At 38.1% G+C, this 18,113-nt stretch overlaps 1 protein-coding gene across 1 annotated transcript in view; it reads left to right on the top strand.

Annotated features, from left to right (window-relative positions):
* Positions 1-14,891, top strand: part of kcnq3.L (potassium voltage-gated channel subfamily Q member 3 L homeolog) — a 101,600-nt gene extending 86,709 nt beyond the window's left edge. Inside the window, exons 10-16 of the mRNA XM_041566647.1 lie at positions 1,310-1,366; positions 6,515-6,717; positions 7,120-7,219; positions 9,003-9,134; positions 9,642-9,755; positions 10,578-10,656; positions 11,489-14,891. Of these exons, the coding sequence (XP_041422581.1) occupies positions 1,310-1,366; positions 6,515-6,717; positions 7,120-7,219; positions 9,003-9,134; positions 9,642-9,755; positions 10,578-10,656; positions 11,489-12,211 (1,408 nt within the window). The 3' untranslated portion in view covers positions 12,212-14,891. The remainder of the gene's footprint in view (positions 1-1,309; positions 1,367-6,514; positions 6,718-7,119; positions 7,220-9,002; positions 9,135-9,641; positions 9,756-10,577; positions 10,657-11,488) is intronic.
* Positions 14,892-18,113: the final 3,222 nt, after the last annotated feature.

Below are 18,113 nucleotides of genomic sequence, written 5' to 3'. Positions count from 1 at the left end.
GCGGCATTATATATCCATTTATAGGAAAGCTTTACCTTGATCCACACAACGCAGCATTGTTCCCCGCTCAATGCACTGGGCCATGTAGCAGCTCCGCTTTCCCCCGTTACACTGCTGCTTTCCTTCTGATCCCACATTTACCATATAATAAATATTATGACTGATTCCTTTGTGTAACGCAACTGCCACCCTCTCCCTCCCTGACAGTCTCTAGTCCACAATTTACTGGAGAAATTCAATGAATTGTTCATTGCTCAATGCTGTTCTGTGCTGACAATTTAATCAGAAACTGTAGCAGGTAAATGATACCGACTGCTGTACTTACCTGTGCCTACCTACCAACCTCTCCTGAAGGGACTGGGGACAGTCAGCGATTGGCTGGATTCATTGTTTGCTTAGATGTGTCTGGGCTATGACCTACAGTTCTTAAGCATAAAATCAAGTGTCCGAGCATGCTGGGAGTTATAGTCCAGCAGCATCTGGCTATACTCTATATTACAGACAGAGCATTATTTAACATTTTCTTTTCATAGAGCCCTGTTTATATCACCAACAAACATGTATTATCATGATAGTTCCATGTTCTGTGACACAAACTTTGAATTTCATGTGCTGCTCAGTGTCTCAGTGTCTGAATGTGTTGGGCAGAACCTGCATCTTTAGTAAGTTAACTATGTGTTACTGTATTTCCAACAATAAATGTAGTTTGCATCTAATCATGTTGCATTAAAGGGCCACTATAACTCTAGGGGACTGTTCCTGCTGAATTGTGCTTAGTACAGGGAATACCTATGCTGTCATAGTTTTATGGGATCGCTCTGTACAGACTATGAGCAAACTTAGGGGCTGTTCCTGCTGAATTGTGCTTAGTACAGGGAATACCTATGCTGCCATAGTTTTATGGGATCTCTCTGTACAGACTGTGAGCAAACTTAGGGGACTGTTGCTGCTGAATTGAGCTTAGTACAGGGAATACTACTAAGTAAGGATGGGGGAAAGTAATGGAAAATTATTATACATTCAGCAATTTCCCTGGTGACATTTCAGAATAAAGATATAGTGGCCCCTTAATACAATACTCTTGTTCTTAGTTATTATTTATTTAAAATGTGTTAATTTGTTTCACTGCTCAAAACTCAAATTTAGAATCAATGTGAAACTTACAATAAGTGGTTAATATACTGCCCATGGCACAAGTCATTGCTGTCGCCGCATCATTTCTGGTGAACTTGTTGTGTGTTGCTATCACGCCAGCTTTGCACGTCTGATCACTGGTTTCCATCTTAATCATTTTCCCTTCACTTTACAGTCAAGTCATGTTTAGTAGGGAATCATTCATTGGATCGAGCTTCAAAAGAACATTTAGGTATAACGGTACTTACTGAGCATAACCACTCATTAACTGCATGCACACCTTGCTTGCCTTTCCTTTCTATGCACAAACTATTGAAAGAGCAATTTCATCTAAAATTATATGTGTAGTAGGCTGTAGGCAGTAGAGATCTTAGTAATATTACTCCCTCCCTTCCATCCTCCCTCCCTGTCCTTCTTCTCTGTCTCCCTTCCTCCCCCTCCTTCCATCCTCCCTCCCTGTATTTTTTTCTTTGCCTCCCCTTCCTTCCATCCTCTCTCCCTGTCCTTCTTCTCTGTCTCCCTCCCCTTCCTTCCTCCCTCTCTGTCCGTCTTCTCTGTCTCCCTTCTTCCCCTTCATTTCATCCTACCCCCCTGTATTTTTTCTTTTCCACCCTCCCTCCCCTTCCTTTCGCCCTCCCTGTCCTTTTTCTCTGTATCCCTCACCTTCCTTCCATCTTCCCTCCCTGTATTTTTTCTTTGCCTCCCTCCCCATCCATCCTCCCTCCCTGTCCTTCTTCTCTGTCTCCCTCCCCATCCTTCCTCCCTCAATGTCCTTCTTCTCTGTCTCCCTTCCTTCCATCTTCCCTCCCTGTATGTTTTCTTTGCTTCCCTTCCTCCCTCCCTCTCCATCCTTCTTCTCTGTTTCCCTTCCTCTCCTTCCTTCCATCCTCCCTCCCTGTATTTTTTCTTTGGCTCCCTCCCTCCCTCCCTCCCTCCCCTTCCTTCCTCCCTCCCTCCCTCCCTCCTTGTCCTTCTTCTCTGTATCTCTCACCTTCCTTCCTGCCTGTCCTTCACTGCCTCCCTCCCCTTCCCTATCTTCCTCACTCTCTTTCCATCTACCCTGTCTCCCTCCTTTCCCTCCCTTCCTTCCTTCCTTCCTTCCTCCCTCCATGTCCTACTTCTCTGTATCTCTCACCTTCCTTCCATCCTCCCTTCCTGCCATTCTTCTCTGCCTCCCTTCCATGTTCCCTCCTTGTCCCTCTTCTCTGTCCACCTCCCCTTTCTTTCATCCTCCCTCCCTGTCCTTCTTCACTGCCTCCCTCCCATTCCTTCCTTCTTCTCCTCTGCCTTCATTCCATCCTTCCCTTCTTCCATTCACCCTACCTGAAGAAACCTAATTCATGTAAATGTATTAATAAGGGACATTTGGGTGAATTTCCCCTTTAAGATGCATGCCTACTGCAGTGTGTGTTTCATTCACATACAATATATGCAACAGATTTATTGATGCATCTGGTACCATCAGACAGATGCTTTAATTGAGCTTGCTCCATCTCTATACAAAACTTCAGAAGTGTTACTGTTACAGATGAAGCAAGCAGTGTCATAAAGGAAAGTCTCAGAATTGTATTTCAGCTACAAGCTCTTTTTTCCTGGCAGACCAGTTTTTATCAAAGTTCTTGTTTTTATTCGGTGCTCCATCTTCATATTTATTGAATACATTACTTGTTTAGGTTTGTTACATGTTGGGCTGGTTTAGTTGTTTTACCTAATTTACCACCTACATCACTAGTCACCAAAAAATGAGTGGGCCAAGAGCAACTGGTCAAAGGCAATGGTAAAGAGAAACCTGCTGTAGATGTTCTTGCATGGGTTCCACTGGAGGAGTTAGTCTGGTGACCATGGACAGTGGAACCAACTTCTGCATGTCATAACTGTTTTCGGGCTGCTTTTAAACACTCTACTTTAGTAAAGATGCTAAGGTGGCCCCTGTAGCCAGAAGAAGTAGGCAGGCACGCCACGGACAGTCTTGCACATTAATTAACTCAGATTGGATTTGGACAAATAGTAAATAGTTTTTAGATGTTCAGCATTGTGTTTACTGGCTACATAATGGGAACTGGTATAAAGCAGGTGGCATGATAGGTAGGGGTGGAGGGACATTTGTTTGATATTAAGCACCACAGAATCATCCAAGGGTCTGGAGATCGGGGGCATAGAATAACCCCACTGTCTACTATCCAATGCATATGCATATGGTAAGGAAAGTTTATATTCCCTCCTGCTTCATGGGCTAAGGTGGTCTCATGGGATGTGGTGCAATGTAATTACCCCTGCCCCAATGCTCTATGTAGAGAAAGGCATAACCATACTAGTGCACCCAGGAAACTCCTTGTTATTTTTTTTATATATATACCTTTCCCCTCTAATTGGAATGGAGGGATTAAAAAAGTCATCCCCTGGTTGGGGATAGGAAGTGTAGAAGGCTCCATGTTCCCTCTTGCATGGACATTTTTGCTTAAAATTAACCCCTGTTAAAGGTCTTTTTGGATGCCCACCTGGGTAGCTAAATTCCTTACAATGTGGACCCTAGACTGATAAATCGGTTTGCTGGGTGCTTGAACATTTGGGCACACATGGTCAGTGAGATATGGGTCCAGTCCATTAATCATTACAGGGATAGTGTCATCATTGGTCCAACTATGCCTCCTTATCTCTTTCCCTCTTATTATTTAGCCAGCAACAGCCACTCCATGTTGAACCTTTGAAGACACATTTCTTCTTCTTCATCATCGTCATCATATAACTGAGAAGAAGTTCATTAAACACAATCACAACACATAGTTTGCATGGCTGTAGGCATGCACTATTCTACAACCGCACAGCTTGCACTCTTTTTATTTTTTTGCATGTGGATTTTTGCCTGCTTTGCTGAATAACCCAATAGAATTAGAAATTATTTTTATATTAATTTGCATAACATTCTATGTACTAACTAACACTCATTAATGCATATTTAAAGGGTATCTTAAGCAAAACAATAATGGAAGCCATAACAACATCATTCCATTCCTTAAAGGAAACCTCGCCGCCAATTGTCAAAGCCTGAGGAGCAAATATGGCCAGATGATATTGTGACAATAATGCAACTTGGAGAAAAGCAATAGCCCAGTATAAATAATGTTTATGGAAAGATACCAAATCACAACCTACAATTTGAACCTAAAACATTGATGGAAGACTGTTTTTTTTGCATTACTGTTGAACATTTTTAGGTTTAGCTTCAAAAAGCCATGGAGAAACCAACAAGTCAACAAATTTAGCAGATATTAAATAATTTTCAAGATTGCAGGGAGCTAATCTAAGAATCTTCACATTCATCAGCCCCTTTAGTCCTTCCCTTGGGTTATCCATAGAACCAACCCTCTCACAAGTTCTCATTTTCCTTATCCCACCAGCCAAACCACCAGCAGAGCCAACTGAAACTCTTGTGTTTTGTGCCCCATGTGTCTCTCTAAGACACAAGGGGGCACAAAGTTGCTAAGACTTCCACATAGCCAGGAGACATTGTTTTCCAAAGAATAAATGTCTCACCTGTCATTTCTACCCTATGAGTCATCCATGAATGTGACATTCTTTGAATCTTTGCAACTCATCCAATTATGGTTTCCAAGAGTGCACTGTGCTGTGAGTGTGTGGGAATGACTAATAGCTAGAGGCATTTTTATGAAACTTCTATTATGTATTTTTTCTTCCTTTTGATTGAGACAAATACCAGAAGGTTCATTTCTTTTCAGCTGGGTACAACACATGGATCTGCCTGTGCTTGCAGCTTTTTCCAAGTAGAAATGTCACCAAGTGAACTTTAGCCCATTGTTTGCAGGGTTAGTGAAGCAAATGTTAAGATTCATATAGGTAATTTATTGACAAGTACAACTTTTTTTCTTTTGGTTCTAAAGTTACAATTTCTTGCAACTTTTTTTTGGGAGGGGGCACAGCCAGGGACTTTTGGTGACATGATGGGAATTGTAGTATAACCACAGCTGCAGTGGTTCAGTCACATGCCTGAAACCCCTGTAATACATACTTCATATCTCCAAGTTTTTTTTTTCAATGGGGGCTCCACATTTGCTTTATTGACCAGGGTCTCTTTAGGGTCTTCTCCAGACCTAGAGCTTTAAATATCTACAATGTGACTAGTGCAATGCCCTAGGAGCCTTGGGTCTAATGGGGTTTCTGATGGCCCGATAAAGGAATGAAGGCTAAGGGGCCGATTCACAAAGGGTTGAATATCGAGGGTTAATTAACCCTCGATATTCGACTGGGAATTAAAATCCTTCAACTTCGAATATCGAAGTTGAAGGATTTTAGCACAAATAGTGTGATCGAACGATCAAAGGATTATTCTTTCGATCGAACGATAAAATCCTTCGAATCGAACGATTCGAAGGATTTAAATTCAACGATTGAAGGATTATCCTTCGATCAAAAAAACTTAGGCAAGCCTATGGGGACCTTCCCCATAGGCTAACATTGGGTTCGGTAGCTTTTAGATGGCGAACTAGGGGGTCGAAGTTTTTTCTTAAAGAGACAGTACTTCGACTATCGAATGGTCGAATAGTCGAACGATTTTTAGTTCGAATCCTTCGTTTCGAAGTCGTAGTCGAAGGTCGTAGTAGCCCATTCGATGGTCGAAGTAGCCCAAAAATCCTTCACTCGAAGTTAGTGAATCGGCCCCTAAGTGACTCATATTTCAGGAGTAGTAACTTAAAGGACAAGGAAAGTGAAACTAGTAACTGTTTTGTTTTTTTAGAGCCTTGACTTAAAATTCAATGATTAATGTTACCAATTGGCATTTGAGCAGAACAGTATGTGGAAATCTTACTTTCAGCTTCCTTGCTACCATTTTGACAGATGACTTGTAGGTACATCCATCACTTGGTGTTTCATCAGGAACTGGCTTTCTCTGATGCACATTACAATGCATTTTCTGTAACATTTCTGCACACTGTAACATTTACCATAAAACACTGGTTCTCACAATTTTCCAAAATTCACAAAAATTCAAAGTCTGCTATAACACAAAAAAGGATGGAGGCACACAGATTCCCCTTGGAGGGCCAAACAGAGCCCTACACATTGATGGAGATTGATGAAGACTTAATGATCATTGTATGCTATTACCACCCACAAAATTTTGTTGAGCAACTAGTCCCAGCCTGAGGCCAACAATGACAGGGGATACTGGGAGTTTTAGTCGCACGTTACACAATTGTAATGCTAAAGAGAATCAAGCTGGTCTTCATAAACTTTCCTTTTTCTTTCTGCATTTTCAGTTAAATGTACAATATGTACAACCAGTGCTAGATTGATATGTCCTAGATGGATGACCTTGTTTGAAGACCTTCTTTTAATATATATTGTACATTATTCCCTTTAGTCAAAAATGGAGCCTCTTGGATCGTGTGCGACTTTCCAATCCCAGAGGAACTAGCCCGAAAGCAAAGACATTTTCCCCATTAAACATTGAGGGACCTGAAGAAAGTCCTTCAAAAGAGGCAAAGAATATTGGTTTGAGCAATAAGGAGCGTTTCCGGACTGCACTAAAAATGAAAGCCTACGCTTTTTGGCAGAGTTCTGAAGGTATGCTGCATCCCCCCCACACAAATGTGATGATTTCCCAGCCTGATGAACTTAATTTCCCTAAGAACTAGGCAGAAGTCTGAAGCAGAATGGAAGTTGAATAGTAGAGGATACAAAAAGAATGTTAAGCCATCCAAACTTTTTAGAGTAACAATAAACTAAGTCCTCAATTGAGATCACTGTTTTTGGTTGTTGTAGTCAGTGACCCGTATAGTGTGTGCAGGTCCAGGCTGTATTTAGGGAAAATAGAAACCATAAGACCTTAACAAGAATAAAAAGTAAACAATAAATACCCATTAAAATGTTGCTTAGAAAATAAATTTGCTTAGAAAAGGTCCAGCTATAACGTACAGGGAGGTTGATTTACTATATTTCAAGTTTATATTTTAATTTTTTCTGTAGATGCAGGAGCGGCCGGAGACCCAATAGCTGAATCAGGATATGGTACTGAATTAATGGAAGATTTAATACCAACTATAAAGGCAGCTATCCATGCATCTAGGTATTGAATGTTTCTTAGGTCTTTATTATACTATAGAATGTTATTTGAAAATAGTATTACAACCCTTAAATTATACAGGCATGGGATCCCTTACCTGGCAACCCATTATCCTGAAAGCCCTGAAGACCATGTCCCATATAGTCCATTATAAGCAAATATTTCTGTTTTTTTAAAGGGATGCTTTTTCCCCCAAAATGCATCAGTTAATAGTACTGCTCCAGCAGACTTCTGCATTGAAATCAGTTTCTCAAAAGAGCAAACCGATTTCATTTATATTTCATTTTGAAATCTGACATGGAGCAGCACTCAATAGTAAAATCCAGGTCGCACTGTGACACTGAATCAGCATCACAACATCACCCGGCAGTGCATTCCACAACCTCACTGTCCTCACTGTGATGAACCCCCTACGTTGCTTCAAATGAAAGTTATTTTCTTCTAGTCTGAAGGGGAGGCCTCTGGTACGGTGATCCACTTTATGGGTAAAAAGGTCCCCTGCTATTTGTCTATAATGTCCTCTAATGTGTAATCATGTCCCCTCGCAAGCACTTTTTTTTCAGAGAAAACAACCCCAACCTTGACAGTCTCCTTTCATAATTTAAGTCTTCCCTCCCTCTAACCAGTTTAGTTGCACTTAGTCTCTACACTCTCTCCAGCTCATTTATATCCCTCTTAAGGACTGGAGTCCAAAACTGCCCCCATACTCCAGATGAGGCCTCACCAGGGACCTATAAAGAGGCAGAATTATGTTTTCATCCCTTGAGTTAATGCCCTTTTTTATGCAAGACAGAACTTTATTTGCTTAAGTAGCCACAGAATGACACTGCCCAGAATTAGACAACTTGTAATCTACAAAAAAAACCCTAGATCCTTCTCATTTAATGAAACTCCCAACACAATTTAGTATCATCTGCAAAAATAGAAACCGTACTTTCAATGGCCACCTCCAGGTCATTAATAAACAAGTTGAAAAGCAAGGGACCTAGTACAGAGCCCTGCGGTACTCCACTAACAACACTGGTCCAATTAGAAAATGTTCCATTTACCACCACTCTTTGTAGTCTATCTTTTAGCCAGTTCTCTATCCAGGTACAAATACTATGTTCCAGGCCAACATTCCTTAATTTAACCAGTAACCTTCTGTGTGGCACTGTATCAAATGCTTTAGCAAAGTCTAAGTAAATCACATCCACTGCCATCCTAGAATCAAGGTCCCTGCTCACCTTCTCATAAAAAGAAATGAAGTTAGTCTGGCAAGATCTATTACACATAAACCATCCTAAAGTGCTGGCTCTTTCTGAAAGCACATGACCAGACAAAATGACCTGAGATGGCTGCCTATACAGCAATATTACAAGTAAAAATTCACTTGCTGGTTAATGAATTAAATGTCATATGGTAGAGTGATTTATTTCCAGTGTAAACAGTGTTATTTAGAAATAAAAATTACATCATAAAAATCATGACATAATCCCTTTAATGATTTATTTTCCTCTGTAATAATGAAACAGTACCTTGTTCTTGATGTTAACTAAACTGCATGAATACATATTGGTGGCAAATCAATGCTATAGGGTTTATTTAATATATAAATAATTTTTAGCAGACTAACGCTATGGCAATCCGAATTATGGAAAATTCCCTTTATGTAAAGAATACATGTATAATTACCATATTGGAAAGGCATTGATGACTCTGTCATGGGTGGGTTAGGTAGAAGAAGTTCACTGTTGTCACTGTTGTGGATTCTTTACATTTAATTACAACAATGCTTTACACACAGAATACTTCAGTTTCTTTTGCATAAGAAAAAATTTAAGGAGACTCTACGGCCTTATGATGTGAAAGATGTCATTGAGCAATATTCAGCTGGGCATCTGGATATGCTGTCAAGGATAAAGTACCTCCAGACAAGGTAGGGTAAACTTGGTATGGTCCATTAGCTGGCCCTCAAGAAAGGATGGGAAAAATGAAGGGAAGGGTAAGGTGGGTAATGAAAAGATTGACCAAAGATGTGGTGGGTTTAAAGTTAAAGAGCAAAACTTAAATAAAATGAAAACAAATATGATGTAGGGATGATGTGTTGGGGACGGTTATAGGAAAATTGGAAAATGGAGTAATGTGAATGGAGGAGAAAATATTAGAAAGACACATTGTATGTCCATATTATTACAGTAGATGACCCATATTTCTTCTGCTCAATGTATGTTTGATTACTTTGAATTTACCCATTTATAAGACATCAAACTGGGTAACCTTGGTATGGTGGTGAGAAAACGCCAAAGGTTTATTGACCTATCTGAAGTCACTCTTTTGGGGTGAAACCATATCACCCGTGTATACAACAGTATTTCTGGTTCTGTTTAAGGTAACAGGTTTTTTCCTATGGCAAAAAATTCTACTTGCTCTCTCTCTTATACAGAATAGATATGGTCTTTGCTCCTGGTCCCCTCTCAACCCCCAAGCATAAGAAGTCTCAGAAAGGAACTGGAGGGCTTGGTAGTGGATATGGCTTTACATCGCAACAGTCTCCAAGGTGTGTTACATAAAACAAGTTTAGGAGGTGATATACAGCTAAAGGTTGTTAATTGATAATTTGGAAGGCATCTATTGTGATATGTAGACGTATGTCATGTCAACTCTTGTTGAAGATATAGGTCCATTAACATTTGTCTCTCTATGTTCATCCTCTGGTAGACTAGCTAACCCTTCAAGCCGGCAAGCTGATATTAAACCATCATTTACCAGCACAATGAGTAGGGCTTATGCTGAACATAATTTTTGCTTATTGTTTTAATCAAGAAAAATATATGAGTTTTGTTATTTATTGACCAAACAGGGAAACCACAGCTCCTTTGTTGATTATATTATTAGTATACAACCCCTTCCCTTTCCTCTTTGTTGTTTGTTAGTTAATAGGTGTACATAATGCACTAGTAATCTATCTACCTTGTGAGGACCAAACATGGAGTAGCTTCTGTTTCCCAGTTTGCCCTGTTTAACCCCAGAAATAACAAAAAACATAGTTTTGTTTTTGATTAAAACAATAGGCTAAAAGCCCTAGTCAATATACTTATGTACAGGGAGGTATTCTGCCACTCTAAATGCAATGTATATAACCTGAGCCAAGAAGTTACCTTTAATTTATATTTTGACTGCCATGGGGGTGTCATGGAGAAACACAGTGGGCAAAATGACCTTCCCTATGAACGGGACATGCTCTGTCCATGGCTGATGCTGGTGCTGGCACATAAGGATGATTTGGGAATGCCAAAGAGTGCATAACAGACAAGAGGCAAGGAGACTCAAAATTATGATTATGGTTGGTGCAAGTTAATCATTTAACATTTCTTTATAGACATGACCCATATTCAGTGAAAGTTCCAGAAATTGAAGACCAAAGCATGATGGGAAAGTTTGTGAAAGTAGAAAGACAGGTAAGGTATATCTAACCAGATATACAGATGGAGATGGAATATTTAGGTGCGAAGTTCAGGTCTGTTAAATCATTTCAACCAATCAGCATGTCACATTTACATCTGATTAGATCCTACAGGAATCTATGCCAAGGTCAATCTATTTCTTCTTTTTCCCCTAAAATTATCATTGCTCCTTCCTTAAGGAAAAGCAAAATAAAATACATAACATTGGAACATATTTATTATTTTAGTTTGAGACCTTGGGTTCCCTGTGGGTTATTAAAGCTCCAGAGAAGCAATTTAGAAGTCAGAACAAACAGGGCATTCACTTGTCCATTCGTACAGCAGGAGAGCACAATCTCCTGGAAAGTGTAATTGAAGTCAGTGGCAGTTAACTTTGGTTCAGACTCCACAGAAATGAAAATTATCAGCTCCTTAAAGCACTTTATGGCATCACTCGTTTTTTTTTTATTTGCTGTTACAATTTTCATTCTGCTCTTGAGCCGCCAGAATAAAATCAACACTGTGTGTGTTTTAAGAATGGAAAAAGGAAATATTAAAGATACAGAAAACATGTACTCATTCCGCATTCTTATGATTATTTTTTTATTGGTGTTTTTATTGACATTGTTTATGTCAGTGCATTACAAACTATTACAAACTCGTTACAAATAGGCCATGCATGGAATCAAACCTAGGACCCCTTTACTGCAATTATGCTAAGCACTTGAATATTCCTATGTAACTTCTATTTTATGCTTTATTTATAGCTCCAGAATGACAATGTTGTTGTCTTTCTCTAAAACAATATTTTCCCGATTCTAAGTCTTTGTCTTCTTTTTGGCTCAAGGTACAAGATATGGAAAAGAAACTGGATTTTCTTGTTGACATGCACATGCAACACATGGATCAGCTGCAAGTTCATATCACGGACTATTATCCACTTAGAGAAACACTTGCAGAAGACGAGGGTGTGGACAGCAGATATTCTGAAGTTGAGGGGTTGATTTACAATTATACTGAATCGTGCTCACATACAAGCCCATTCCACCATTTGCACCAAGTTTCCTTCAACAAGACAAACCAGTATGGTTTCTTTGAACATTACCCAAGGCATTTTAGTGCACCGTTGCCTTTTAATGGTGAAAACTGTTCACAGGTGGTTACGCCTCCTTCATCTTCTTATACAGAAAGGCCAACAGTTTTGCCTATCCAGACCTTAATAGACACGCGGGTTGAATTTCAAGACAGTGGAGAGAATGCAAACCCATATTTACAAGAGGCTTCTCCAACGCAAAGGAGAAGTTTCAGAGACAGCGACACTCCATTGTCTCTTCTTTCTGTCAACCATGATGAACTTCAGAGATCTCCTAGTGGGTTTAGTATTTCTCAAGAAAAAGAAGATTTCAGTTTTGGTAACAATGGTTCTAATTGGATGAAAGAGAAACGTTTCTTAGCAGAAGGGGAAACGGATACAGATACAGACCCTTTTACTCCCAGTGGTCCCATAACCTTGTCTTCTACAGGAGATGGAATTTCAGAATCAGCATGGACTCCTTCTAAACCTGTTTAGATTGAAGGAGTCTCTGGATAATTTTTTTCTTACAATGTACTTATTCTTTGTATAGGTCACTTTACATTTTCCAAAGCTCAGTAGGGCCAGCCCCAAAGGCTCCATAAGATGCATGTTTAAGAGTAATAGTCATTGGACCATCTCTGATACTTTTAATTTATAGTTCATTCCACTGAAATGAAGTTTGTAGCATGATCTGCATGCAAAAATGTACACAATATAGTTGTTACAGATAAACATATTTTCTTTATTATTGATACGGCACATAATCTGGATCTATGCAGAAAGACTTGTTTGTCAGGTTTTTATAAACTTTTTTTTTTTTAAGAATAGTTTTCAGTGTTCCAGCACACGTGGTTTTTGTGTTTACCAGAATTGATTTCTATCTCAAAATACCAAATGTAGGGGTTGATATACTAGTCTTATTGGTGCACTTCTTTAGCCAAGAATTTGGTTACTAAGGAAAAACAATTAAACCCAACATTCTCATTGAGTATCTACAATGTTTTCCTCTTTCAGACATTATGGGGCATGTAATAGAATCCTCATTACATGTGACCTAAGATATCCATGGGTACAATTACAAAGAGTAGCTCATAGTAAACAATGGCCATAATATTCTTCCTATTGTCTTCTTCATTATTATTTTGACGTTCTTACTGGCAAACTAGTCAGATGTTGCATAGCTCTCATTGTACAGTATGATAATTTACTTGTACAGTAGATGGTTTATCTACACTTTGAGGGATGCTTTTATAACCAGATCATGAGATGCCGGATACATACACTTTATGCACTGTGTTCCATGCAGTTGTAGACTCTTGAGTCATTGTCAAAAGCTAAAAACCTGTGAAGAAGACCTTAAATAATCAGATCCTGAAGATGATATATTTAAGGGGAGGTTAAAGGTTGTGTTGATACTTTACCCATGTGTGTCTTAAGGCAGTCCAAGGTATTTCCAGATTTTTCAAGGGAAATCCGACTAATGGCATTTTTATTGGCAGGGGCATTAAAGGGAAAATATGACTTTTTTTAAACATCGTGACTAAGGATTAGGTTTGATGTGTTTATTTTTATTGCTTGCATTTATTCCAGTGTGTGGGAGGTTGCTTAGAAATAAGTAATATTGCTCAGAACTTTTTTTACCACTAGATGGAGCTGGATTTTTAGGCCTCTTTTGAAAGCTTCACCAGAGACAAGTTATATTGACATTCCCATTCATGCACATAAATGCAATATGCAGTTGATATTATCTTTAAACTATAACCTTATACTGTAAAATAAATGGCGGACGAAAAAACCTCTAATAATAATTAGGGCTAATTCGCAAGTGGCTCTGACTGCTTATAATATACAGTACCACAAATGGACTGACAGGTATACTGTTTGTTTTTAACATTTTGGCTATGTACTGTATGTGTATTTAAGCAACTCTAGCAAATAACATTTGGCATCCTTTGTAAGGATCACTCAATTTCATCTTCTTGATACTTTGATACAGTGAACAAACACCAGAGCAGATAATGGCGAACTGTTATATACTTATACTGTATATTATAAACAGACTTTACAATCTTTCTAGTACCAGAACTCACTATATTGTCTTAAGGCTGCTTTTCATCTAAACTTATGGGATGACCAAGATCAGCCAAATCCATGTTTGGGTATATGTGTGTTATAGATATGGTGGGGTGCTCTGAACGTTGCTTTTATGTTTTGAAAGTTATTGGCCAGCCATTTGGACTTCTAAATGCAGGGAGCTGTATTTTTTTAGGATTCTTAGGAGACTTCGTAATAGGTGAAGAACAGTTGAGACATTATCAGACTTTTCCCATGTATATGTTCCATACACTGTTACAGAGCATTGTGTATTTTAGAGTCTTAACCTTCCAGCCATATGGAGAATAAATGAAGGTTTCGGGAAGATTTTTTCTCCCCAAAAAGAACAACTGCCTTTGTATAAGTATGTACACTATATGCCCAAACGTATGTGGACTCCCCTTCTAATTTTTGTCAAAACAGGTGGAACTACATTATACAATAACATTCTTGCCATTTCCATGTGGCAATAGCTTGGGGAAGGCCCTCTCTAATTTCAGCAGGATAATGACCCCATAATAATGGGAAATTAATAATTTATCTATCGGGGAAGAGGAAGAACTTGGCTGGTCTGCACAGAGCCCTGTCCTCAAAAGCCAACAAAAAAAGCTCAAAAGCCAACTTAATTTTTATATCCTTCGTGTTGGAATGAGATGTTGGACAGGCAGGAGGACACATACTTTTGGCCAGATAGTATATGTATAAGTTCTCTTATGATAAGCCATCAGTTGGTAGCCTTCCAAAAAAATATTTGCATGGTAAAAGTATATTGTGAAAGTTTTTTTTAATATCCTGCACTCCATTTGTACCTATTTTAATACTTCCTTATTGACAGTGGAAAACATCACATCACTGAAAACAAACTGTTGGGGTTTTTGCATTTCTGTGCCACAAACCAGCCCAGTTTAGGACGTAGCCTTGTGCTCTCCTTTGAGAAGACTTTAAGTCTTTGAGAGTACTATTTACTGTTGTGGCGTCGATATGTGTATGTGTTTGCCTCATAATAATCCAAAAATACAAAGGTCTAAATCATACTTTAGAGATCAGTCACAAGCAGATTAATTGTCTCTAGTGTAAGTCAATCAGATGGCAATGTTTATATTGGGACATTTTTGCTGAATACTAAAAAGTTGCTCCTGTTGAATTGCTTATGGTACTGGAATGCCTATGATGGTCTTGTGTTACGGGCTTTTCTGTTGCTACTGATGATTTTGACTAACCACTTCTACTGATATCAGGCCATGTCCCAGAACATATAGGTCTTTTTACAACTGGCTTCTTGACATAGATAATAGAACTACATGAGGGCTGGGGTAGGTAATATGGAAGGTTGCAACCTTACAGCTTAAGACAATGGTATCTTAGGTAAAATTTAAACTAGCATTAGGTTAGTGTGTAGTAACTCATAACATATGTATAATATGCTTTCATTGTGCAATTGGCAGTAGACCCAGCAAAGCTAATTGCCAATTGATCCCTATAAGATATTAAAATCGTGCAAATCTTCAGTCGCTCAACCTTGAAAAATGCTCCTGGTATGTTTTTTAAGAGAAGGGTAGCGAATCGCCACACAAATATCAAAACCTGCCTTGGTTAATGTGTAACCCAAAATATTAAATCTAGGGCGCTGAAAACAAACAAAGAAGTAAACAATGATACCTTAATTTCCAAATATTTTTTATTGTATTCATACAATTAATAATTTAATATGTACAGTACACATACATTGACTAATACACACATTTATCTTATACTTTACAGTGGATAGTGAAAAGCCCCCCACTCAGCAAAGATATATTGATGACATCCCTCTTAAAAATAAAAAGCTATATTGTTTACAAATAAATTGTAGAGCATATGAAAATGTGCATAAAGCATTAGTCCCAAAGAGTGTTTCTGCCTAAAGCATTGTTCTCACAGCTTGATAAATCGAAGCCTTTGTTTCTGTATGATTAGCACTTTAAAATATATATCTATGTTGAGGAAATGATGTATCTCACCACTTTTTGCATTGGACACCAGAATTTTTTTTTCAATTTTTTCCAGTTTCTAAACTTTCTTCTACTCCTTTTTTATTTTGAATAACTTAAGTTCAAATTATTTGCTCAGGGAAAATTTACAATTTACAATACAATGTTTGCATTTCGTAAATTCTAACCAAGTGTTGTATCATTTTTGTTGATGGCAGGGGCTTCATTTGGACATTTGGGGGCTGATTCACAAAGGGTCGAATATTGAGGGTTAATTAACCTTTGATATTCAACTGGGAATTAAAATCCTTCGACTTCGAATATCGAAGTCGAAGGATTTTAGCGCAGATAGTGCGATCGATGGATCGAAGGATTATTCCTTCGATCGAATGATAAAATCCTTCGAATCTAACGATTCGAAGGATTTTAATCCAACGATCAAAGGAATATCCTTCGATCAATAAAAGTTAGCCAAGCCTATGGGGACCTTCCCCATAGGCTAACATTGAGTTCGGTAGCTTTTAGATGGCGAACTAGGGGGTCGAAGTTTTTTCTTAAAGAGACAGTACTTCGACTATGGAATGGTCGAATGGTCGAATGATTTTTAGTTCGAATAGTTCGATTCGAAGTCGTAGTCGATGGTCGTAGTAGCCCATTCGATGGTCGAAGTAGCCCAAAAAACACTTTGAAATTCTAAGTTTTTTTACTTCGAATCCTTCACTCGAAGTAAGTGAATCGGCCCCCAAATGTACGATGATGATTTTTTTTTTCCGGGAAAAATTTAACGGTGAGAGAAAATTCAGTAAGAAAGAATTTTGAATTTAAAATGACTTTGTACTAGGTCTTATTGTGGTGTCAATTTTCGGTGACCCAAGTTTGCTCAGAACTAATTTGAATGAGGAAATTCAGAGATGGAAATAGGAGAGTTGTAAATACAGTTAGCAAAGAGAGAGCTTCTCAAACACACGCATGCTCACCAATAACAATTTGCATGTGTACATTATATATAAGCAAGTGTGTTAGTCAACTCAAAATGCTTTAGCAAATCTATTTGCACTTGGCTGCCTTTTGAATGTCCTACTGACACCTTAATTAGAGTTATCCACAACTTCACCTTTTAGCAACGTGTTTTTCAAGAGATTACAAAGAGCAAACAAAGCAGGAGCTAATTTTCCTCCTCAAACACTTGTTCCCATTCCAGTTACCATCAAAAGTCCCCTGCATAAATGATATGGTGTATTTAAACAGATAACATCTTTAAATATAGAGGGTTTTATTTACAATATGTAATTGTTTGGGACTTAGATCTTTCAAGATCTAAGGTTTACTTCTTCTTAAGCCATAGGAAGAAATAAAACTTTATCAAAATGGTCAGTATTTCTGTAAATATACCTTGATATGACCAACTTTATAAATCTTGCTTGAGGAGTTTTTCAAGACCAATATTTGAAGTGACATTTAAATTAAATTAAAGTCCTCTGTTATTATGAGTGTTAAGATAATGTTTTATTTGAGATGACAAGTCTTGTTATTTTAATAGTCAGGTCTCATGCTTGGAAAAGTCTTAACCTTCACTGTGACATAAAATGTGTCTTTTGCATGTTGGGAGAAATTTAAGACCTTAAGAAAATTGACCAATAAACGATATGAGTACAATAGAACCTACTTTTCTTGAATGTAAATATGAGATATTTTAGTAGCTTGACTGGTGCTGGATAGTCATCTAAAGATGACTATTTCAGAAGCATGGGAGGTTTAAATATCAAGAAGATATCTTCATGCTCATAGGTTTTTATATTAAACACAAGTCTTCTGGTGTACAATCTATATGTATATCCAGGTTCTTATTTGTAGTTACATATCTGCCAAAGTAGGAAACATGTCCATTAGGTCTTCTCTTGTGTTGGCTCCAAAGAAGACAAGATGAAATCTCAGATACCTCCATTGATTACCATTTTTCTATAATGATATTGAAGGCTGTAACTCTGTATCCCTCTGAGTGGCAGAAAGCTTTTCAATTATTTCTTTATGATACTGACTGTGTTTAACACCACCATTATAGGAAATATGAGATTTTCTTTGCTCTTGCTACCTTTATATTATCTGGAAAGCCAATATTACTAGGTGCCCACATGTCATATAAACTATGGTTGAAAAAACCCCAAAAACCACCAACTGAAAGGAAAACCTTCATAAACAATAAACGTAAAATTACTTAGAGTGTTCTAAGCACTTTTGCATTTTATTTAAATCATTGATTAGACTAGGAGCTGAGTAAAATGATGTGATAATGATAAAATAAATAGAAAGATAGGAAATTAGGGAGACAGTCT

Source organism: Xenopus laevis, chromosome 6L (assembly GCF_017654675.1).
Source record: "Xenopus laevis strain J_2021 chromosome 6L, Xenopus_laevis_v10.1, whole genome shotgun sequence".
NCBI lineage: Eukaryota > Metazoa > Chordata > Amphibia > Anura > Pipidae > Xenopus > Xenopus laevis.
The sequence above is the reverse complement of the archived record's forward strand: the minus strand, read 5'-3'. Positions and strand labels throughout refer to the sequence as shown.